Raw genomic sequence first — 25,685 nt, 5'->3', positions numbered from 1 at the left:
CTCAGCAATACGGCTTTTGGTCCTAACGATTGGATTAGAGAGGTTGTTTTATCGATTTGCTAAGAAACAAATATGTATTGTCATGTTTGTCGATTTTTTATTTGATTGAAATTATGATTTTACGTATACACAAACAAATTAATGACAGACCAACAAACAAATTGATCAGAACACCAGAAGCTGCTAGTTTGTAGAATTGAGAGAAAGAATTTATAAACTATTTCTTCTGTGATGTAATGATCTATTTTATGAATGTAGTCACCGTACTTTTTCAAATATGCAATGAGGAAAAAGAAAATTCGACAAAGTTATCTTTTACTCAGTGAACTGTTCCAAACTTACAATCACATTTGATAAGGGTTTTAAATCGATTAAATTTCAGTATACAGTCACACAATCATGAAGTGTTCGGTTTCTCCCTGTTAGTGGAGTAGGACGCAAGTAAGACAGTCACGCTATGCTGGATCAAACACTCACTCACTCACTCACTCACTCACTCACTCATCAACCCAAAACTCAGTCACTCACCCAATCACTCAAGCTCCCACCTACTCACTCACCCATCAACCGAAACACAGAAAACTCACTCACTCACCCAATCACTCAAGCACCCACCCAAACACCCAAGACTCACCCACTCACTCATTTGTTACTCACTCAGTCACTCCTATGTTGCAGGTGTTAAAGCTCTATGCGTGGGAATCCTCGTTTAGGGACAAGGTGATGGCTATCAGAAGCAGAGAAATCGCACTCATCAAGAAACTCGCCATCATGAACGCCCTCAACGTGTTCTGCTGGGTCGGTGCTCCGACGTTGGTAAGTGCACACTGTTGGGGAACCGCGTTGTGCTTCTTAAAGGGACACTACCATCTGAACATTTGGCAGTCCCAGTCTTATTCTTATTGCTAATTCATATTGTATGATGAACATGAACGGTTTTATTTGCAATCAAGAACCTGTTTCCTGTAATATTTGCCGTATTGTATTGTCCAATGGGCCTGTGGCCGCTTTGACAGAAATAAACTATATATAAAAAAATATATTTGCTGTGAAATCACGAAAATTCATACGTAGGTTCATTTTAACTGAAATTAAGTACACTTTAATTTTGAAAACTGAAACCTTGTCGACATGTAAGATTTCTGCTTAGTGGTAGTTTTCCAAGCTTTTTCCTGGACGGTTGTTCTATTTCACCATCTCCCAAACAGGTGACACTGGCGAGTTTTGTGACGTATGTGCTGACGTCAGAACACCAGTTCCTGGATTCTCAGACTGGCTTCGTGGCGCTGGCGCTCTTCAACATTCTCCGCGAACCAATGAACGCACTTCCCATGGCTTTATCCAACCTGGCTCAAGTAGGTCCAATGGTCATGCAGACTAAAGTACTTATATCATCACATCAGAGGTGAGGTGAAATTGGGTTTATCGCCGTACTTGAGAATATTTCGCTCATATGACGACGTGCATGCGTGTGTATGTGTATGTGCGGCTGCTTGTACTAGCCCAGACTGAAGCTGGTTTTATAGTGCTAGCCCACTGAGATACCATGCTGCAGTGAAGCATGAATTCCCCACTCAGACACATTATACTGACTCCGAGCCGACCAGTCCTTGTTGTACCCATTAATGCCGAGCGCCAGGCAGGAACCAACAAGTACCATATTTTAACGTGTTTTGAAGCATTTGCTCTACACTCGAAAAGCCCAGGTTCAATGCTCCACATGGGTACATAGTTAGAAGACAGTTTCTGGTGTCCCCAGAAATATTAAGTATGTTCAGTTCATGATGTGACACAAGACATTAGTATGTTCAGTTCATATGACACAAGTATGTTTAGATCATGATGTGACACAAGTATGTTTAGATCAAGATGTGACACAAATATTTTTAGATTATGATATGACACAAGTATGTTCAGTTCATGATATGACATAAGTATGTTCAGTTCATGATATGACACAAGTATGTTCAGTTCATGATATGACACAAGTATGTTCAGTTCATGATGTGACACAAGAATGTTCAGTTCATGATATGACACAAGTATGTTCAGTTCATGATATGACATAAGTATGTTCAGTTCATGATATGACACAGATATGTTTAGATCATGATGTGACACAAGTATGTTCAATTCATGATATGACACAAGTATGTTCAGATCATGATGTGACACAAGTATGTTTAGATCATGATATGACACAGATATGTTTAGATCATGATATGACACAGATATGTTTAGATCATGATGTGACACAAGTATGTTCAATTCATGATATGACACAAGTATGTTCAGATCATGATGTGACACAAGTATGTTTAGATCAAGATGTGACACAAATATTTTTAGATTATGATATGACACAAGTATGTTCAGTTCATGATATGACATAAGTATGTTCAGTTCATGATATGACACAAGTATGTTCAGTTCATGATATGACACAAGTATGTTCAGTTCATGATGTGACACAAGTATGTTCAGTTCATGATATGACATAAGTATGTTCAGTTCATGATATGACACAAGTATGTTCAGTTCATGATATGACACAAGTATGTTCAGTTCATGATGTGACACAAGAATGTTCAGTTCATGATATGACACAAGTATGTTCAGTTCATGATATGACATAAGTATGTTCAGTTCATGATATGACACAGATATGTTTAGATCATGATGTGACACAAGTATGTTCAATTCATGATATGACACAAGTGTGTTCAGATCATGATGTGACACAAGTATGTTTAGATCAAGATGTGACACAAATATTTTTAGATTATGATATGACACAAGTATGTTCAGTTCATGATATGACATAAGTATGTTCAGATCATGATGTGACACAAGTATGTTTAGATCATGATGTGATACAGGTATGTTTAGATCATGATATGACACAGATATGTTTAGATCATGATGTGACACAAGTATGTTCAATTCATGATATGACACAAGTATGTTCAGATCATGATGTGACACAAGTATGTTTAGATCAAGATGTGACACAAATATTTTTAGATTATGATATGACACAAGTATGTTCAGTTCATGATATGACATAAGTATGTTCAGTTCATGATATGACACAAGTATGTTCAGTTCATGATATGACACAAGTATGTTCAGTTCATGATGTGACACAAGAATGTTCAGTTCATGATATGACACAAGTATGTTCAGTTCATGATATGACACAAGTATGTTCAGTTCATGATATGACACATGTAAAACGTGACACAGTGTGATATATGTTACTTATATATATGTTTTTACTGAAATCTTAGTGTTTATTAGTGTTCATAAATGTGTCAGACGGAGGATACGAGAGTAAACATTGTGTCCGTAGTAACAGTTATGAACGACAAAAGTAGTCCCGCATTACGATGTCATGTGATTGTCTCAACCGGCCAATATAATGGCCTCTTGGGTTTATTACACGCGTGCTACGTATCGAAAATATGTCATCACTCAGTTTAACACACATGGGTAATGTATTTTAGAGCATGATATAACACAAGAATGCCCAGACTATGATGACTCATGTATGGTCAAATTATCATTTTGCACAAGAATTTCAGATAATACATTGACGTACCTGTGTATATAAATAATACACATGTCTTTTTTAAATAATCAAATTGGGAATGTATATGATCACGATCTCCCTGCCTAGTTACATGTGTTACATATCTCAGTATCAAATATTCTTGCATTTTTAATCACGTTTATTAGTCATGCTAGTGGCAAAGCGACTTCATATATTCTATCAATATGGGCTCTCAGTAGGACACAATGTGACGAACCATACCTAGATAAGTAACCAACCCCACCTCCCTCCCCTAGCAACCGCAGTTAGTGGTGTATGTCCCCCGTGAAGATCCGGGATAGAATTGATCTTCAGCAACCCATGCTTGTCGTAAGAGATGACTAACGGGATCGGGTGGTCAGGCTCGCTGATTGGGTTGACACATGTCATCGCATCCCAACTGCGAAGATCAAAGCTCATGCTGTTGATCACTGGATTGTCTAGTCCAGACTCAATTATTTACAGACCTCCGCCGTATAGTTGGAATATTGCTGAGCGCGGCGTTAAACAACAACCAAACTAAACATATGTCACCGCATCCCAATAGTGATCCATGTTCACTAGACGCAATGGTCAGATCGCCACTCGGCGTAAAACAACATACTGACCAGCAGTCAGTGGTGTAATCGGATCCTCATCTTCCAGGGCATCGTCTCATTGAACAGACTGACCAAGTACCTCTCCGGTCAAGACCTGGATCCAGAGACGGTCAAAGACACCACAGAGAAAGGTGAATATAGCTTAGACAGCATTTTCTCCTTGTGTCTGGGATTGGGCGGTCAGGCTCGCTGACTTGGTTGACACATGTCGTCGTATCCCAATTGCGTAGAACGATGCTCATGATGTTGATCATTGGATTGTCTGGTCCAGACTCGATTATTTACATACCGCATGCTTGTAACCATGCTTAACAAAGCTAAGTATATTTATTTGTCATCTAACGAGAGACCAGCTCTCATACAAAAATACACCCAGCCTCATCAACGAGCTCGTTTACCGGCCCGTTAACATCCGGGTTACAGTTGGTCTTCAGCAACCCATGCTTGTCGTAAGAGGCGACTAACGGGATCGGGTTGTCAGGGTCGGGTTGTCGCGCTTGGTGACGTCAATGCATGTCGCCGTATCCCGGGTCGATACTCATGATGTCAATCACTAGATTGTTTTGTCCTGAAAAAATAAGTTGAATATTGCTGTCTGCGGCGTTAAACAAACAAACAAACAAACAAAACACAAGATGAAGAGGAACACATTTTATGGATAGACAACTTCTTTATTGCAATATATGCGACGTTTCGGTGTAGATCCCAACACTTTTATCAAGCAAATGATGAGAATCCTTAGTGCTACGTAAAGAAAAAAACACAAGATGCATACGACAGTTTCGTGAAATCAACGAGACTGTTTCTGATCTAGAACAGTGAACCATATTTGAATGACTCAGAATCACTTGAATTTGTATCTCGTATAAGCAATTGTGAAAATGAGTCATTATCGATGTATGTATGGTCCATAAGCAGAGCAAATTTAAAAAGTATATCACACTGTATTAAAACAAATATCAATATAAAGATGTTTGTTCACGTTCAAACCGTTGATGTATTGCAATGAAAACCATGATCAATAGTAGACCCAGATGGCATTAATATTCTAAAACCGTCATAATGTGTAAATTTGTTAAACTTGAAATCCACTCCATTCAAATATGCGCCCGGCTGATCTTCACTCTGTACGACATTATGTTAATGGTTGATGATATTTCCAATTTCAATAAACATATCAGTGCACTGGTGCCTTATTAATACAGAAATGCATTGTGGACATTTATGATATAAAGGAGAATCTCATAGAACCGTTGGTATGCTCCGGTGAAGAATTCTATTAATTTCGTGCAATTAGCTTTTGGTGCAGAATTTTAATCAAGCATTGCTGGATCGGTAACAGGTTAGTTTATGGGCTACAGAGTTGCCTCCCTAACATGCTCCTGGATTTGACATCTTAGGTTCAGTTTCCTGGTTGTTATCAGTTTTAGCCTTTGGTTTGTCAGTGTCTCAACCGTGCTCATGCTTTCCTCAAAGTAACAAACGTCTCCGGCATCAGTAACATCATCATCAGCAGCAGCATCACTTTATCTTTCCTCTAACATCTCAGTATTGGCATCGACAGAATAGAGCGGCTTTCTATCCACACAAACCGCTATCTGAAGCTGCTTATAACTACGTACATGTACTGCTCCTAAAATAGTACTATTCTAATATAAAAGCTACAAAACCATTCATTAGTCTTAATAAATATTTGCTCAAAACGGCGAGGAAGTATATTTACCCCGCAGTTAACACTAATCTAACAATATCACAGCGGGGGACACCAGACATGGGCGTCACACATTGCACACGTTTTCAGCGTAACGAGCGCACCTTTTAACCATTCGACTACAGCCAATACTTTCGACTTTACAATACATCGGTTTGTGTGTCAACAGTACCTTGAAACAGTATGGAATAGTTTGCAAAATTAAGTTTGCCTGAAGTAAGTGGCTATATTTACACTAGTGAGTCTAAACTATTGAAAGGAAGTATAGTTTCACACGGATCTTGATGCTCACGTATAAATGTACGCAACGCTCCACGGAAAATAAGTTTCTATCAATGCATCAAATTATTTTCCGAAGTCCCATCTGTGTAGTATCTACACGGCTACACGGCATCTTACCGCATCTACAAACTAGCCAGTGATCGATATCATGACGACTATATACAACATTGGGGGATACGACACACATTCTGCCACGCCACATATTTTGTCCATCTGTCAGCAGATAATTCGGACAGCCACTTATAACCCAGATCTATTCTACATTGCTTATAAAGGCATAACGTTGTTGTTTTGCTTACATTAAAACGAATTAAAATTATTTTTAATGTTGTTTTCAGATAGTGTGATAAGCATTGAACACGGTCAGTTCAGCTGGGACAGAGACTCAGACAAAATACTGAAGAAGTAGGTGAAACGTTTCGTAATCGTCTTTATCTATTACGACATTTGTCTTGCCACGCCATTCTTGTTGTCTTGCCACACCATTCTTGTTGTCTTGCCACACCATTCTTGTCTGTGGATTTCAATTTATCTATTTGTTCAATAATTTCTAATCACTTTTATCAGTTTATCTGTTTGCCTTCATCACGTTTTCATGTTTTACCCTTATTATGTCTAATCACTATTATGATTTCTCCGTTTGTCTCTTCGCCTTCACCCGTGAAGGTCCGGGTTAGAATGAACCTTCAGTAACCCATGCTTGTCGTAAGAGGCGACTAACGGGATTGGGTGGTCAGGCTTGCTGGCTTGGTTGACACATATCATCGGTTCCCAATTTCGCAGATCGATGCTCTTGCTGTTCAACACTGGATTTCTGGTCCAGACTCGATTATTTACAGACCGCCGCCATAAAGCTGGAATATTGCTGAGTGCGGCGTAAAACTAAACTCACTCACCCAGTCTTTGCCTTCACCCCTATATTCGTTTCTACTATTTAATTGTGTCTGTCTGCCTTTATCCTGTTTATTCGTCTTTCCTATTTAATTGTTTAATTATTTCTAATCATCTATAACTATTTATATGTCTGTTTTATCCAGGTTAGTTATTTCAACCTAATATCATTCAGTTGTTTCTGATAACAAAATTTGTTCATATATTTGTCTGCTTTTATTCCGTTTATGGATTTATTCATTTGTGTATTAACAGCATTTCCTTCAACGTTAAGAAAGGTCAGCTGATCGCTATTGTGGGTCAGGTTGGAGCAGGGAAGTCGTCCCTGTTGTCGGCGGTACAAGGCGAGATGGAGAAGATCCACGGCGACGTCTGTATGAAGGTAAGCCTTGACGACTAATGTCTCAGCCTTCACGGCGGCTTAGTCTTGGCGTAGTGGTTAAAGCGTTCGTTCGTCACGCCGAAGACCCGGGTTCGATTCCCCACATGGGTACAATGTGTGAAGCCCATTTCTAGTGTCCCCCAATGCACACACCACCACATAACATCAACAATAACATTCTAATTCAAGCAAAAACTCTCCTTTGTATATGAAAATCATATATATTCGATTCTAGTGGTCGCAAATAATGAGTTCGAATCACGGAATACGCGAGTGAATCTTAAATGCCCTTGATTTTATGGACTTAGGTTCTATGGACCCCCTTCACTGTGGGTCAATTCATATCATCGCCAAAACTGCACTTATGTATGTACACACCTCATAACGTTGATATGTTAGAAGTAGGCCTTTGATAACATGTTCTGTTCACTATGCTCTGTGTCTTAAGCACGTCTTGAACTTGCTCTGTTTATAGGGTTCTGTGGCATATGTTCCGCAACAAGCGTGGATGCAGAACCTCTCCTTGCGGAAGAACATTCTGTTTGGAAGTCCATACGAAGAGGCCAAATACCGACACCTCCTCCACGCATGCTCACTGGAGGCTGACCTTGAAGTACTTCCGGGAGGAGAGAACACGGAAATAGGAGAAAAGGTGCTTCCATAATTCCTCGGAAGATTGAAACAAGACAAGCTATAGATAGCTTTAGCTTTCCCTCCCGTGGCAAACTAAGAGAGAAATAATCAAATGCCGTAATTTCCACATAAAATGAATAAACGCCTTTTTTGCTTGCGTCCAAACCTGACGTCAATTGATTGTGAAGCGTTTATCTAGACCTGTCGATATTATCACCATTAACAATATTATACAATTATTATTATTATTATTATTATTAGGGTATCAATCTGAGCGGAGGCCAGAAACAGCGAGTGTCTCTTGCGCGGGCCGTCTACAGCGACAGAGACATCTACCTCCTCGACGACCCCCTTAGCGCCGTTGATTCCCACGTCGGCAAACACATCTTCAGAAACGTGATCGGTAACGAAGGAATTTTGAGAGACAAGGTAGTGTGTCCTCTGCTCGTATCTTTCATGGGCTTTCTTAAGTGTGTAGATTTTTTGTGGTTTCGTGTTTGACGGTAAAAACAATCAAAAACAGTTTCATTCAAATTATGCACAGATGTTGTCTGTGTTTTAGAATTAGCAACTTTCATCCTGTACTAGGGCGCCGTGTTGTATTATCCCCAGTTTAAGTGTCGACAACAAATGCATTAATTTGTAAGTGAGGTGAAGTGAAATTGGTTTTGACGTCGTGCTTAAGAATATTTCGCTCATATGACGACGTGCATGCGTGTGTATGTGTGGCTGCTTGTACTAGCCCAGACTGAAGGTGGTTTTATAGTGCTAGCCCACTGAGATACCATGCCGCAGTGAAGCATGAATACCCCACTCAGACACATTATACTGACTCCGAGCCGACCAGTCCTTGTTGTACCCATTAATGCCGAGTGCCAGGCAGGGACCAACAAGTACCATATTTTAACGTCTTTTGGTATGACGCGGCCGGGGATCGAACCCGCGACCTTCCGCTCTCCGGGCGGACGCTCTTTACTTTAAGTGGATACGTAACAAAACTGTCGGACATACGCCTACAGGCTGATAATAATAGAGTGAGTGAGTGAGTTTAGTTTTACGCAGCACTCAGCAATAGTGCAGCGGTCTGTAAATAATCGAGTCTGGACCAGACAATTCAGTGATCAACAGCATGAGCATCGATCTACGCCACTGGGATACGATGGCATGTGTCAACCAAGTCAGCGAGCCTGACCACCCGATCCCGTTAGTCGTCTCTTGGGTTACTGAAGATCAGATTTAACCCGATCTTCACGGGTCTGATAATAATGTAATCTGCAATGCGTGGAAGTTACTAATCTATAGCATTATGGAATCCTCTTCTGCAGACTAGGGTTCTGGTAACCCACGGAATTCATTGGCTGCCTTTGGTTGACGTCATAGTGGTCATGGATCAAGGGGAGATAAGCGAGGTTGGCTCATACGAGGAACTTTTGGACCACGACGGTGCTTTCGCCCAGTTCCTGAAAGCATATCTGTTGGAGGGAACCCAAGATGTGGGGGAGGACGATGAATGTATGTATAAAGGGATGCTGGGATGGCTTTGAAAAAATAACGTGTGAAAACTGAATGTGATGTTATGAATATGCCATTAAAACTGTGTTGTAAGAAATAGAACGTTTCGGATAATGCTGTTACAGACAAATAATGGTATGTTTTGAAGCAGTGATAGAAAACATATCCTGTCTCAAATATATAGAATTAAATATAGGGTAAATAATCATTGATTGAAATGATTGAAACCGAATGAAAGTTTGCTTGAACTAAGCTTAGGACTCCTGTGGTATCGTCAGCTCAAATTTTGAGGAAAGCCCGAAAAGGTGACACTTTTACACAATCACTGACTGACTGACTGAGTTTGGTTTTACCCCGCTTTTAGCAATATTCCAGCAACATCACGGCGGTTACACAATCACCACTTCGATAAGACCTTGAATGGGTTATGGTGCTGACTTTGGAAACGTAATAAAGGCGAATCTGGTACACGAACCAACGACCATAGGATCCGTGTTTGCCTAAGGGACGTAACTCCGCATAGTGAGCGGCGCCTTTCATGACTTTTCTTACTACATGCGCAGCATTAGAACAACCGTGGTAGAGATGATGTGTGCGGGTTCAATACTTACTTGGGGGATTAAATTTGAATATTACTTCTGTTCTGTAGAATAGTCGGGAAGATTCAGATACATATATAAGAAACAGTACACATGTAGTGAAGCGTCTTGTTGAACCTTCCAGTACAAAAGATCCGGGCGAAGATACTCGAGAGAGTCGACTCTGTGACCTCTATAGGAAAATCACCGCACTTCAGCCCGCTGGCTTCCAGTCTCAACTCTCATTCCATGTCGTCACTTCCGGCAACTTCTCTGGACAGAGATATCAGCCTGCAAAGGTCTACAAGGTAAGAGGTAAGGGAAGCATTGTCTTCCCGGATAACAGGATGAAGCTCTCAAAATGGAACTTTGCTCGGATGTTTTGAGATTTGACCACTGGCCTAATGAGCCAGAACACGGTTTTTTTTAGTTCCATTTCTTGGCCTCTACAGTCGTTTGTCTAGACCAAAAAAGGGCAGTTGGGTAGTCTAGTGGTGAAAGTGTTTGCACGTCACGCCGAAGACCCGGGTTCGATTCCCTACATGGGTACAATGTGTGAAGCTCATTCTGGTGTCCCCCGCTGATACGATACAGTCAGCATCATCCAAGCTCGTGATTTCATGACAATGTTGACCTCTCATACATAACCTGAAACAAAATTAATCAATATAATATATATACCACGCTATAATCCTTTGGCAAGTCTCTGTCGCTTGAATTTCGATAAAGTTTCCATTATAATCCGTCAGGCTATGACGTGTACACATGCTTTTGACTAGCAATGAAACAAACAAATGTGTATTCGATGATGATGATGATGATAATGGTGAGGAGGAGGAGGGGGATGTATTTGATAAATGTATTGTAGTTGTGTTTGTACCTGTATATCGTATCCCTTGGACGCGACTTAAAACCATATTCCATCTCACCTTATCTCACCCCACCATCTCCCATCTCACCCTACCTCACCTCGGTTGTATTACAGTCATCATTTGGATATATATTTCAGTGTCCTCACTGAAGAAAACGATGGCCCGAATGAGGAGCCGGGGGCATCTGATGCCGATGAAAAAGAGGAGGATGAAAAAGAGCACAGACTCACAGATGATGAGAAATACGAGATAGGCAGGGTTAGCGTCATCTAAGGCTAAATAAGGACTTAATCCAATCCTAATATTGGACAAGACTATTTCGAAAATGGGCTATGTTTAGATGGTTGGATTGGATTTGTTGTTTATGTCACACTTCAAGCTGGCAGTGAGCGGTTTTTTCAGAGATGTTGTAAAAGAAATTGAATATACATATAGAGTAAACCACGTTTACAACACACACGCATATAACGAACTGATGGATATACCGAACTGATGGATATAACGAACTAGTCCCGGACACTTACTGTATATATTAGTCGAAATGCACATTACTTACTTAGTCTTATTACGAACACAAATTATAGTCCCATTCAGTTCGTTTTAACCGGGTCCGGTGGGGTAGCCTAGTGGTTAAAGCGTTGACTCGTCACGTCGAAGACCCGGGTTCGAATCACCACATGGGTACGATGTGTGAAGCCCATTTCTGGTGTCCCCCGCAATGATGTTGCTGGAATATTGATAAAATCGGCGTAAAACAAAACTCAGTCAGTCAGTCAGTCGTTTTAATTGTACTTCACAGTAATTTCCTTCTTGCAGGTGAAGTTCTCCGTCCTCAAATCCTACTTCCGGGCTCTGGGTGTGTTTGCAGCCGTCCTTATCTTCTTTCTCCTCTTCATCTTCCAAATCAGCAGCATCCTCACCAACGTGTGGCTCAGCATCTGGACCGACGATCCCAATCTGAGGAACATCTCCTTCTCCGCCAACGCCACGCAGGTGGACCTGTCAGCGCTCTCCTACTATTACCTTGGGATATATTGCTGCCTCTCATTGGCTCAAGGTAAGTCACGAAAATAAATTGTGGAACATAAATTATACGGAAATAGGCATTCTAAATTATTCAGTGCATTATATACAGTTCGGTGACTATTACTCTACACCAATTCACTAACTGAACCTCTTGCCATGTCCCAATTTTGTAATGGAAGTTCTCGCACATGAGTATTAGCGCGTTAACTATATAGGGCCTGTAAGTTTCGCAAGGCGCTTCTTCCGGTACTAAACTAGTTCCCGGCTCCCCTTGCGCTTACTTCCGGCACCAGATTTCCGGTGACAAGCCTATATTAAAGAACCAGTTCTGGTTCCAAATTGCGTGACCGCCAAATAAGACTTTACTGGACCGGACCAAGTGCACAACCATGTTTGGCTGTCACAGCTGTTGACAGTCGTAATAGTTGGATAATTTTGGGATAGTTTGATCGGAAATTTGTTTTTCCTGCAATGATTATCTGACAACCATAAGACCATTCGAAAAGGTATGAAACGTTGTCACTTCTATGGTCTCGCAAAGCCTTATAATGACCAGCATGTGTGGCTGTTTGTAGTCGTGGTAGTGAGTTTTACTGTAAATAATTGAGCCTGGAACAGACAATCCAGTGATCAACAACATGAACATCAATATACGATCTATCCAAGTCAGCGAGCCTGACCACCCGATCCCGTTTGTCGCCTCTTACGACAAGCATGGGTTACTGAAGATCAATTCTAACCCGGATCTTCACGGGTCTGTGGCTGTTTGTGCCAGTCATGCCTTTGGACTGCTTTGTAATGCTCAAAGGAGATACCGTGTCACGGCTATACATGGATACCTTTTCACACAGCGCACACTGAACCAGCCAGTCCTTGTTTTTCCCCTTGGTGATGAGTACCACACAGGGTAACTTAAGCTTAAACTGGCTCACGACTCCCCTTGCGCGTCGAAAACTTGCGTCAAAGTATATTGCGTATACAGCGACATAAGAGACGGGACCCAGCCATGCCCAAGCAAGTTCCATTGGTCTAACCATAAGATATGTGTGATGTGACATTGAGATGCATGTGTTATGACAATGAAATGGATGTGTCATGACAATGAAATGGATGTATCATGACAATGATATGGATGTGTCATGACAGTGATATGGATGTGTCATGACAGTGATATGGATGTGTCATAACAATGGGATGGATGTGTCATGACGATAAGACATATGTGTCAATTAGATTGATATGATATAAGAGTGAGACATGTGATATGACAATTATACACTTGTAACTTGGCAGAAAGATGCATATGTCATGATGACATGACTTATAACAAAGATGACGCATCGGTCGAGAGAACACTGATCTATATATGAAAATAGTGGCGTCAGTCTCCAGATCCAGGAGCATCCAGGCAAAATGAAGCATTGTTCGGGGATCCATTTGAGTTATATTTTGTAGTTTGCCTGAGCATATTCATATATAATTGAAATTGTAGGACTTAACGCTAGTCTGTGGGGACGTATGAATCATCATATTAATTATAAAACACACAGTTACCATATATTTGCTCCAACAATCACGCTATATGTAATGGTAAAAATATTTCCGCCGTTGCAGCATTCCTCGTCATGTTGTACGTCATGGTGACGTACCGGAAGATGGTCCGTGCCGCAAGCATCATGCACAGAGATCTCCTTGACAACATCCTCAGGCAGTCGATGACCTTCTTCGACACCACGCCCACCGGTCGAATATTGAACCGCTTTACTCGAGACGTCGACATCGTGGACAACCAGTTGCCCCGTATAACTCGACAATTTTTGGCGACGCTGTTCAACGTCTTCAGCGTCCTCATTGTCATCGCTTACAGCACGCCCTTGTTCTTGGCAGCGGCTATACCGACATTGCTGGTGTACTTCTTCGTGCAGGTAAGCACGTCACATTCTTCAGAAGTATGTCGGGATCGCCTCCATAGTGGAGTGGGTAGCCCGAGAGAGCAACGTTGGTGGTTCCAATGTCGACTGCGTCCAATCCGCTGAACCGGAAGCTGGCAGGGGTAATGGAGGCGAAGAACGATTTGATATGCCACGAGTGGCGCTTAAAATGTTGAAAGAAATATATTTTACGTGAGTAATTATCAAATATGAGATTGTAAATTTGAGAGCACAACCCTGTGAGGAAATGGGTGTTAACCTTTGATGGTGGGGATATTTTATTTGGACATTAAAATTATTTTTCGAACCGAAGCGAGGTAAGCACGTTGCCAACATGTCAGCTTGCTGACGGGCTTAAGCCCTTTGGATCAGAAGGGTCGGAAATTTTATGGCCGCAACATTGGCGCGTTCAACGTGGTTCTGAGGACATTCATATGACAATTGGGCTTTAGTAGAGTATTTGACCGGCATTCATTTGGACAAGTACAACCATTGCTTCTCACAAGCGAGCGCAGGCCGATATATACCTGTGCTGAATTGCAAGTGAATCACACGATCCTGCCATTCTTGTCTTTCCGGTAAAAACCGAAGTATCACGCATATTTCTAAGTCCTCTTAGGCTATGCAACTTGCAGCGCAGGAGAGTTGCGTTCCTTTGGTGTGCCAGGATCTTTTGTTCGTGGTTTGATTTCTCTCCCACTCACTCCCTTCCTCTCATGTTACAGGGGAGTTGATTGAGTAGCCCAGTGGTAAAAGCGTTCGCTTTAATACCAGGATCCCCTACGATACATTCCGTTCATAAGTTTTTGAAAATGCTGCTCTTAACATGCTTAATCATTTTAATGTTTACTTGTTAGAAGCAAGTGGGGAAGCCTAGTGGTTAAAGCGTTCGCTCGTCACGCCGAAGAACCGGGTTCGATTCCCCACATGGGTACAATGTGTGAAGCCTATTTCTGGTGTCCCCTGCCGTGATACTGCTGGAATATTGTTAAAAGCGGTGTAAAACCAAACTCACACACTCTTTTGTTACAGAGGATGTACATTCCTACATCCCGTCAGATCCGGCGTTACCACTCCACCGCCCGCTCCCCCATCTACTCCCACTTCACCGAGACCATCACCGGCGCCAGCTCCATCAGAGCTTACGACGCCGTCGACCGTTTCTGTGAAGAGTCCCTGAAGCGAGTCGACAAAAGTAACATCTTTTACTATGCCTCGCTTGCGGCAATGAGGTACGAGATGTATTTGTTTTTTAAGACAGCTCCTAGTAATATGCATGTAATTTATTGTTCAGTGGAAAATAATGCATACAAAAATACAGTCCGCCATATCATAGAGATGAAATATTACTCACAACAAACAAATAACATTTGCCTGGATGACAAGATAATATGGTTTGTTCCAGGTGGATGAGAATGCGACTCGAATTTCTAGGAAACATCATCATCCTCAGTGCCGCCATTTTCGCCGTCGTCACGCCAGGGCTGTCTGGCGGAATAGTCGGCCTTTCAGTCTCCTATGCTCTTCAGGTAATAATAATGAAATATGAAATGTCTCGCTTGCATCCCAAGAACACTGTAGTCAGGCTCCCCTTTGTCCTCGGTTCCCTTAGTTTGGTACCTCTTGATCTCTTAGCGCAGATCACGAGAGTACCCGGGTACAGCCCTTCTGACACTTGGGAGTCTACACATTCTTCGGAAAGTTCTTGGTGGGTTAAGATAGGCAGCGTTTCCTGGGGAAACGTCCCTTTCGCTGTCTGGGCCGGGTGTGGAGTGGGCAAGGGCCCTGAACTGATTATGAGCCTTATCGGCCTGACTGTGCCAGGATCACCCGAACCCTCTCTGCTGCATTTTTCATCTTAATAGGTAAACCATAATTAAAATGAATATTTTGTTTCTCCAACTTCTCTATGTGGCATTTAGATGCTGGTATAATAAAGAGGAATAATCTTTATGGATCATTCCTTTTCATTGTTTCTCCAAGTCAGCCTCACGGTTCAGGGTAGTCCAGTGGGTCGGACTTTCGCTTGTTGCGCGGGTTTGATTCTGGTTTTATTTTAAAGTGCGATGAGTATTTCTGGTATAACCCTCCGTGACATAGCTGGAGTTTACTGAAAGTACTAAACTCGCTTATTATACGTGCTGACAGTAACACATGTCATGATTTAGTAAAATTAAGCGACCTTATTGTTAGCCTTTGTATTCATGTTAGACACTACAGATCCGGGTTAGAACTGATCTTCAGCAAACCATGCTTCGAATGAGGCGACTAACGGGATCAGGTGGTCATGCTTGCTGACTTGGTTGCCACATGTCATCGTATCCCAATTGCGTAGATCGATGCCCACGGTGTTGATCACTGGATTGTATGGTCCAGGGCCCTGTTCCTCAAAGCGATCGTAGCGCTACGACTGTCGTAAGTCTATGCTTTGAGGAACGGGGCCCTGACTCGTTTATTTACAGACCACCGCCATATAGCTAGAATATTGCTGAGTGCGTCGAAAACAAAAAAAACAAACCCAAAAATCTCATGTGGATATATTTTGATCAGATTACCGGGACGCTGATCACCATGGTGCAGATCACCACCGAGCTGGAGACCAACGTGGTGTCCGTCGAGAGGATGGTGGAGTACAGTGAGATTCCTCGCGAGGTGGGTACATTTGTTTTAACATATAGTATGACCAGAAATTATTGAGAATTCTAGGAATATGTTTAATTGGATTTCTAGTATAATCAACCTTGACCAGCTAGCTATCAAGTGTTTGGTTTCATTCAAGAGAGACAACTCCGTTAATTTTTAACATTAGTTTGTGAAGATTTATCCTCCTTTGTTTACTTGCTAGCAGAGGACATTTTCAGTGATCCTGAGTATGGATGATTTAGAGAAGAGGAAGTTGATTTTAGAGTGTTATAAAAAGGACATCAGATCAGCTAAAGTGATTTCAAGTAGAACAGGCATCCCTTTGTCCACTGTTTATCGTGTTTTGAAAAAAATTGCAAATGGATATGGCACTGAGCACCAGGGAGGCGCAGGTAGGCCCAGAAAAGTGACTGTCGGTAACAGCAGGCGGCTTGGTATTCTTGTTTCTAAAAACAAACGAAGGAGTTTAGAAAACTTAAGCCTGGATATGATTGATAGAGGAACTGTGACTGTCTCTAAGATGACAATTAGAACTGAGCTGCATGCAATGGGTTGGCAGAAAAGTCGAGTTATTCCATCACCGATCATGAAACCTGAACAAAGGTTGAACTTGTTGAACTTGTGTTTACAGCATAGAAATTTTAACTGGGACCGTGTGATTGTCTCAGATGAAAGTCCTGTGTGGCTAATTCCTAATACACTGAAGGCTGGACCAAACAAACTGAAAAACCTTTGTCTCAGCGCCCAAAGTACAGTCCGACATTTAACGTGTTGGGTGGCATATCTGTGTTAGGGGCAACGCCCCTCTGTGTATTTGAAGGGAATATGGACAGTGAGCGGTACACAGATATTCTCGTGGGACATTTACTTCCATGTGCTCACGTGTTCTATGGACATTTTGGATTTTCCAGTAGGTCAACGACCCAAAACATCGTTCAAAGCATTCACAGGCCTGGTTTCGGACCCAAAGTATGACATTATTAGATTGGCCAAGCTATAGCCCTGACCTAAATCCAATAGAAAATGTTTTGGGACTTATGAAGGAAAGTGTCAATAAGAAAAATCTGACAAATATTGCTGAAATGAAAGAAGAGGTGGTCCGATATTGGGACAGCATGGACCACGACTTTCTAACTTCTTTGATCAGTAGTATACCACGCCGCATTGAAGCCTGCATTGCTGCCCATGGTGACTTGACAAAATACTAACTGTTCACCTGTCTTTGAATCTGGAGTTATGTTCTGCTAATATTCACATTTAATACGTGAGTAATGAGTGAAAAAAATAATAAAAATTACAATCTTAACTTCTCAGTAATTTCTGGTTGTACTGTAGATGATGGGGAAGTGGTTAGAGCGTTCGCTTGTCCCGCCAAAATCCCGGGTTCAACTTCCCACATGGGTACAATGACGATTTCTTGTGTCCTCCGCCGTGATGTTCGTGGAATATTACTTAAAGTGGGATGTAAACCTACTCAAGTAAAACTGGATTATCGGCTCCAGTTGATGGTCACGTGACACAGTGTACGCTCGAGAACTAAATGACTTTTGTGATCAAATACAGGAATGTACCGATAGGTACATAATTGTCATGGCTTAGAAGATAAATACACTGTTTGCAGATAGTTTATTCAGCCACGGGGCGGTGGGATAGCCCCGTACGCTCGTCACGCCGATGACCCTGGTTCGATTCCCCACATGGGTACAATGTGTGAAGCCCATTTCTGGTGTCCCCCGCCGTGATATTGATTCAATATTGCTAAAAGCGGCGTTAAATTAAACTCATTCGCTCACTCACAAATTCAACCACATGTCAAAACTGCAACATGTTACTTCAAACTGTCACACACTACAGCAGTGATTACAAAATCGTGCCATTCTTCTTCTTAGGATTTGAACCAATGTTTTGCAACTTCAGTGTGTTCTTTTCATGTGTACCAAAAATATAATCACGTGATCATGTTTTGATAATACAACAGTCTCAAGGTTAAACTTAAAACATATGTCAAAGTACATCCGTAATTCCTTTTTAAGGCATTGTCTCGTACGTACATATCCTCGAATAGAATGTAAAACACATCTTTATGAAAACGTGTTTGACATTAATACATATTGTTTTTCAGAAAAATACATGAGGGTTTATTGATGCTAAACATAGACACAAAACATCAGCTGGATATTTTTGGAAAATTCCTAAAAGTTTCAGATTTCCACCTGACCTAATCACAATAACCATTGTATAATATCTTGCACAACAAGTCAGAACGTGCAAACATTAACGTGTGTCTCCATCTCATAGGCGGCCTGGACTGTCCCGGATAAGAAGCCGCCTGCTGATTGGCCAACTGAAGGAGAGGTCAAGTTTGATGACCTTCAGGTCAGGTACCGACCTGAACTTGACCTTGTTCTGAAGGGTATCAACTGCAGAATTAAGCCAGGCGAAAAGGTACACCATTACAAAACTGTTCTTTATCTCAAGCACTGAAGACTTTCAAAGATAGATAGAGTGCTTAAAAGAGAAATAGTTTCTGGGAATTCTTTGTATTTGTCAAGTTGTGGTGTTACTGACATGATCAATATTGTTGTAATTTGTTATTATACGAACATATTTTACCGCAATTGTTTTTATATAATGAAAACAAGTAAAGAAGGCGTCTTGGCGTACTGCTGACATTATTCAGATATTGAAGACCAAAACTTTAGGGGTAGTCACAGTCGTTCAGTCGTTGAAGCAGGAATTTGACTTACAGAGTTGCTTCATCTCGAAATGCCAGAATCCTATGATCGTGGGTTCAGATGGAAGATTCTCTCTTACCATGATCCTTCCAGCTCTCGATCTTTTCATTAAAATGGAAATATGTGAGACAAACACAACCTTGCATCCCTTAAATCTGAGATGCCATAATATAACTAAAATACTGTTCGACGTAATAAAACCCGCCTCACTCACTTATCAATATGATATTGATAAAAGCGGCATAAAACTAAACTCACTCACCCTGTATGACCTGTATTTAACAGATAGGCGTTGTCGGACGTACTGGCGCGGGGAAGTCGTCACTGACGCTGGCTTTGTTTCGCATTGTGGAAACCGCAGGTGGCAAGATTTTGATAGATGGTCACAACATCGCCGACATGGGTCTCCATGACCTTAGAAGTCGACTTACAATTCTTCCACAGGTGCGTATCAACATTTAAAACACATATGGTTATAAATCACCCAGTTGATACAAATGGTGTATGAACTCGTCCAAATATTACTTTACGTGTCACCGATGTATATTACGTCATTCGTAAGGTCACGACACTTCGCGAGAACATAGTACTTACGGTGACAAACAACGTTTCATGCCTTTTCGAATGGTCTCATGGTTGTCAGTTGACAGTATAGAACCAACATTTCTTGCAGGAATAACAAATTTTCGATCTTACTTCCCCCAAATCAGCCAACTATTACGACTGTCAACAGCTGTGACAGCCAAGCATGGTTGTACACTTGGTCCGGTCTAGTAAAATCAATATTGGCAGTCAATTTGGAACCAAAACTGGGTCCTTATTCTCGAACGTTCGTAGCCCTAAGAATTCTTAACTTTGATTGAAGCCAATGTGTTAAGAATGGGCTGAAAAAGTTTGTAGGGCTACGAACGTTTCGCAAAATAGCTAGCCTGGGTCCCGATCCACAAAGTGTTCGTAGCGCTACGACATTCGTAAGTCTATGATAAACTATAGAAGTACGACAGGTCGTAACGTTACGAACGCTTTGTGGATCGGGGCCCTGGTTCTTTAGTATACGCTTGTCACCGGAAACCGGGTATCGGAAGCAAGCTGGGTCCGTCTCGCATATTGCCAGTTGGCTTGCGCAAAGGGAGCCAGGAACCAGTTTAGAACCGGAAATAGCGCCTGTAGACTTAGAGAACCTATTGATGTTAAGGTAGAAATGTACTTAACTCCCAGGGGCGTAGCTACCATTGTAAAAAAAAGCCCGGGCTTACACATGAGTGTTGCTGAAAAGGTTCGGCAAGCCCTCAATACTATCTAAATCTAAAGCTTTGCAACATATCCGGCTTACACGAAACAATTGGCTTGCTGCTCCTCACTCCTGACAGAGAATCCGTGTTACCTCTTGGCTTTTGGGATCTATCTAAATATGTGTCACATATATATGTGTCATGTAGTCAGACATGCATATCCATAGGAATTTTCAGGGGGTGGCATTAACTTCAATGTGGTCTTTACTCATTTTCAAAATTTTCAAAAGCGGAGGCTCCGAACCCCCTGAACACCATCGCCCACTTTGGATCCGCCAATGAATATCATGTTGGTCAGACGTAAATTTCATGTAGGTCAGTCATGTGTCATGTGGTCCGGTGTCTTTGTCAGTTGGGTCGGACATGTGGGTCATGTGGATCAGACATTTATATCAGGTGTGTCAGACATATGTGTCATTTGGGTTAGACATGTGTCGTTTGGAGCACACATTTATGACATATTGGTAACATATCCGTCTAGAATTTTACGTAGCTTAAATAACGATTTCGGAGTGGAATTAATTGTATTTTACATTATTACCGACATTTTGATTGTCTTTCCAACAATATACAAATATTTAATTACAATCTCAATGTTGTTTTCTTCAACGAATAAGTTTTATGTTAGGCCCAGTCGGCAATTTGCAAATACATAACCGCTGTAATCTTAAGCCAGTGCCGAATATATATGTATATTATAGTTATCAAATGGTTACAGTACCAAATGCTACGGTTAACGAATTTATATATGCCATTGTTACGCCTATAATATCTGGGACATACATAACATTATCGGGGACCTGTCACCGACAGCTGCGGTGCGAAATCGACACGTATTTTCATTGTAAGTAGCTCTGACTGAAGCCAGGTGTCACAATTTGCATATTCTGCACGTGCAGGGATAGACAACCGTGGCCATAGCTATTTGGAAAGGAAAGGGTGCATTTGAGATTTGGCTTCAGTATAAGATGCGGTTGGATGGCCAAGTGGTTTTCCTGTTCCTCGTCACGAAAAAGTCATGGGTTTGATTCCCAACATAGGTGAAATGAGTCAAGAATTGGGTGTTGTTGTTTATCAACACACAGCAATATTCCAGCAACATGGTGGCGGTCTGTAAATAATCGAGTCTGGACCAGACAATCCAGTGATCAACAGCATGATCATTGATTTACGCAACCGGGATACGATGACATGTTAACCAAGTCAGCGAGCCTGACCACCCGATCCCGTTAGTCGCCTCTTAGTCTCTTACAACACGCATGGGTTACTGAACATCAGGCCCCGATTTCTGGAAAAAAACTTAGGTTTTTACTCAAATTTCAAAGTGAGTTTGACAATTTGAAACAGCTGAATTTTAAACTCATCTGCATATTTAAAATAAAAAGCCCAAACAACTTAAATGATCTATCTACCAAACTCAAATTGTCTACTATGTTTGAGTTTATTATCGATTTCCGTTCATTCTGGGAAATGCATTTTCTCAAATTTGAGTAAAAACTCTACCTTAAGTCAACACTTAAAAACAGCGAAGACTATGGCTATGGAAGCTGTGTAATGAATTCGGTTTCACTAAACATGTCAACGAGATGACATCTTACAATAATGTCGAAAACATCAAACCATTTTTTCATAGAGAACTGATGACAGCGATGCTTCCGTTGCAGGATCCGGTGCTATTTTCCGACACCATGAGGTTGAACCTTGACCCATTCCAGGAGCACACTGACAGCGAGCTGTGGGTCGCCCTGGAGAGAGCCCATCTGAAGGAGTTTGTGTCTTCAGTCCCCAAGGGCCTTCAACATGAATGTGATGAGGGGGGACAGAACCTCAGGTAACACAAAACTTACTCACAGAACGTGAGGTAACACAGAACATACTCACAGAACATGAGGTAACACAGAGCATATTCACAGAACATATCTTAGGTAACAGGGGGCGTGGTGAACGAGCTGTCTAAGGCGCCAGGCTAGTGATACAGAGAGCTTAAGGTGCCAGGATCAAGCCCACCTGTGATCGGGTGTTAAAACCTTGCAGTCAATTTTGTGTGCACAGTCGTTCAGTGTTGTCACAACCTGGTGTACAGTACACAACCCTGTGCACTTAAAAGAACCCTCGAATCCGTTGGTAAATGACCAGATAGTGGCCACATGAATACGTGCAAACACCAAGTTGGGGGTACAGCAAAGTGTAAAAATGAGTCCCAGTCCACCCAGCTGTGAATGGATACCTTGAAAGGGTGGGAAAGCCACACTAAATGGCTGTATGAGTTGTATGATCCGCAGGGAGTTGAGATTGAAAAATATGATTTGCAGTTGAGAATGACATCCAATGATCGAGGTAAAAACAAAGCGCCTTTGAGCAACTGAGCTGAGCTAGATATTGGCGCTATACATATATCATATAATAATGTAAAAAATAATAGTAACACAGAGCATACGCACACAACCTGAGGTAGCACAGACAATACTCACAGAACCTGAGGTAACACTGAGCATACTCACAGAACCTGAGGTAACACAGACCATACTCACAGAACATGAGATAACACAGAGCATACTCACAGAACATGAGATAACACATAGCATACTCACAGAACATGAGATAACACAGAGCATACTCACAGAACATGAGATAACACAGAGCATACTCACAGAACATGAGATAACACAGAGCATACTCACAGAACATGAGATAACACATACAATACTCACAGAACCTGAGGTAACACAGAGCATACTCACAGAACATGAGATAACACAGAGCATACTCACAGAACCTGAGGTAACACAGACCATACTCACAGAACATGAGATAACATAGAGCATACTCACAGAACCTGAGATAACACAGAGCATACTCACAGAACAGAGCATACTCACAGAACATGAGATAACACAGAGCATACTCACAGAACATTAGATAACACTGAGCATACTCACAGAACCTGAGGTAACACAGACAATACTCACAGAACCTGAGGTAACACAGAGCATACTCACAGAGCATGAGATAACACAGAGCATACTCACAGAACATGAGATAACACAGACAATACTCACAGAACCTGAGGTAACACAGAGCATACTCACAGAACCTGAGATAACACAGAGCATACTCACAGAACCTGAGATAACACAGAGCATACTCACAGAACCTGAGGTAACACAGAGCATACTCACAGAACCTGAGAGAACACAGAGAGCATACTCACAGAACCTGAGGTAACACAGAGCATACTCACAGAACATGAGATAACACAGAGCATACTCACAGAACATGAGATAACACAGAGCATACTCACAGAACCTGAGGTAACACAGAGCATACTCACAGAACCTGAGGTAACACAGAGCATACTCACAGAACATGAGATAACACAGAGCATACTCACAGAACCTGAGGTAACACAGAGCATACTCACAGAACCTGAGATAACACAGAGCATACTCACAGAACATGAGATAACACAGACAGGTAACACAGCATACACAGAACATGACCTGAGGTAACACAGAGCATACTCACAGAGACATGAGATAACACAGAGCATACTCACAGAACATTAGATAACACAGACAATACTCACAGAACCTGAGGTAACACAGAGCATACTCACAGAACCTGAGGTAACACAGAGCATACTCACAGAACATGAGATAACACAGAGCATACTCACAGAACATGAGGTAACACAGAGCATACTCACAGAACATGAGATAACACAGAGCATACTCACAGAACCTGAGGTAACACAGAGCATACTCACAGAACCCGAGGTAACACAGAGCATACTCACAGAACCTGAGGTAACACAGGCCATACTAACAGAACCTGAGGTAACACAGACCATACTCACAGAACCTGAGGTAACACAGAGCATACTCACAGAAGCTGAGGTGACACAGACAATACTCACAGAACCTGAGGTAACACAGAGCATACCCACAAAACCTGAGGTAACACAGAGCATACGCACAGAACATGAGATCACAGAGCATACTCACAGAACATGAGATAACAGAGCATACCCATAGAACCTGAGGTAACACAGAGCATACTCACAGAACCTGAGGTAACACAGAGCATACTCACAGAACATGAGATAACACAGAGCATACTCACAGAACCTGAGGTAACACAGAGCATACTCACAAAACCTGAGGTAACACAGAGCATACTCACAGAACATGAGATAACAGAGCATACTCACAGAACCCGAGGTAACACAGAGCATACTCACAGAACCTGAGGTAACACAGAGCATACTAACAGAACATGAGATAACAGCATACTCACAGAACCTGAGGTAACAGATCATACCCACAGAACCTGAGGTAACACAGAGCATACTCACAGAACCTGAGGTAACACAGAGCAAACCCGCAGAACCTGAGGTAACACAGAGCATACTCACAGAACCTGAGATAACAGAGCATACTCACAGATCCTGAGGTAACACAGAGCACACTTACAGAACCTGAGGTAACACAGAGCATACTCACAGAACCTGAGGTAACACAGAGCATACGCACACAACCTGAAGTAAAACAACTCTGAGGGTCACGGTAGAACATGTTGATAATCAAATTATTATTTTTTCCTCCTAGTGTCGGGCAGCGTCAGCTGGTGTGTTTGGCCCGCAGTTTGTTGAGGAAGACCAAGATCCTGGTTCTTGATGAAGCCACGGCCGCCGTCGACATGGAAACTGACGAACTCATCCAGAAGACCATCCGCTCTGCCTTCCATGACTGCACTGTTCTCACCATAGCTCACAGACTCAACACCATCATGGACTACGACAGGTGAGTTAGGCAGCAGGGGATTGGGCCTGGATCAGACAAACCAGGGGTCGATAGTAGATCAACGATCCACAAAGTCAGGAAGAGAATTACTTTCATCATCATCAATTTGAGTGAGTGAGTGAGTATGGTTTTACACCACATTTAGCAATATTCAAGCAATGTCATGGAGGGGAACAACAGAAATGAACTTTACACACCTATGTG

The 25,685-nt window shown here is 41.9% G+C and overlaps 1 protein-coding gene across 2 annotated transcripts in view; it reads left to right on the top strand.

Moving 5' to 3' along the window:
• The window catches only part of LOC124266875 (multidrug resistance-associated protein 1-like), a 38,014-nt gene that overhangs the window by 10,939 nt on the left and 1,390 nt on the right, over window positions 1-25,685 (top strand). For both annotated transcript variants that reach the window (XM_046701683.1, XM_046701682.1), the window contains 19 exons: window positions 679-816; window positions 1,209-1,355; window positions 4,238-4,322; window positions 6,523-6,589; window positions 7,331-7,457; window positions 7,933-8,109; window positions 8,352-8,519; window positions 9,416-9,602; window positions 10,326-10,488; window positions 11,190-11,310; window positions 11,869-12,109; window positions 13,693-14,003; window positions 15,042-15,241; window positions 15,415-15,538; window positions 16,560-16,661; window positions 18,951-19,097; window positions 19,673-19,831; window positions 22,344-22,510; window positions 25,287-25,481. In XM_046701683.1, the coding sequence (XP_046557639.1) occupies window positions 679-816; window positions 1,209-1,355; window positions 4,238-4,322; window positions 6,523-6,589; window positions 7,331-7,457; window positions 7,933-8,109; window positions 8,352-8,519; window positions 9,416-9,602; window positions 10,326-10,488; window positions 11,190-11,310; window positions 11,869-12,109; window positions 13,693-14,003; window positions 15,042-15,241; window positions 15,415-15,538; window positions 16,560-16,661; window positions 18,951-19,097; window positions 19,673-19,831; window positions 22,344-22,510; window positions 25,287-25,481 (3,026 nt within the window). The remainder of the gene's footprint in view (window positions 1-678; window positions 817-1,208; window positions 1,356-4,237; window positions 4,323-6,522; window positions 6,590-7,330; window positions 7,458-7,932; window positions 8,110-8,351; window positions 8,520-9,415; window positions 9,603-10,325; window positions 10,489-11,189; window positions 11,311-11,868; window positions 12,110-13,692; window positions 14,004-15,041; window positions 15,242-15,414; window positions 15,539-16,559; window positions 16,662-18,950; window positions 19,098-19,672; window positions 19,832-22,343; window positions 22,511-25,286; window positions 25,482-25,685) is intronic.

Source organism: Haliotis rubra, unplaced genomic scaffold, assembly GCF_003918875.1.
Source record: "Haliotis rubra isolate DU_JTF1 unplaced genomic scaffold, ASM391887v1 Scf1285, whole genome shotgun sequence".
In the NCBI taxonomy this organism is placed as follows: domain Eukaryota; kingdom Metazoa; phylum Mollusca; class Gastropoda; order Lepetellida; family Haliotidae; genus Haliotis; species Haliotis rubra.
The sequence above is the reverse complement of the archived record's forward strand: the minus strand, read 5'-3'. Positions and strand labels throughout refer to the sequence as shown.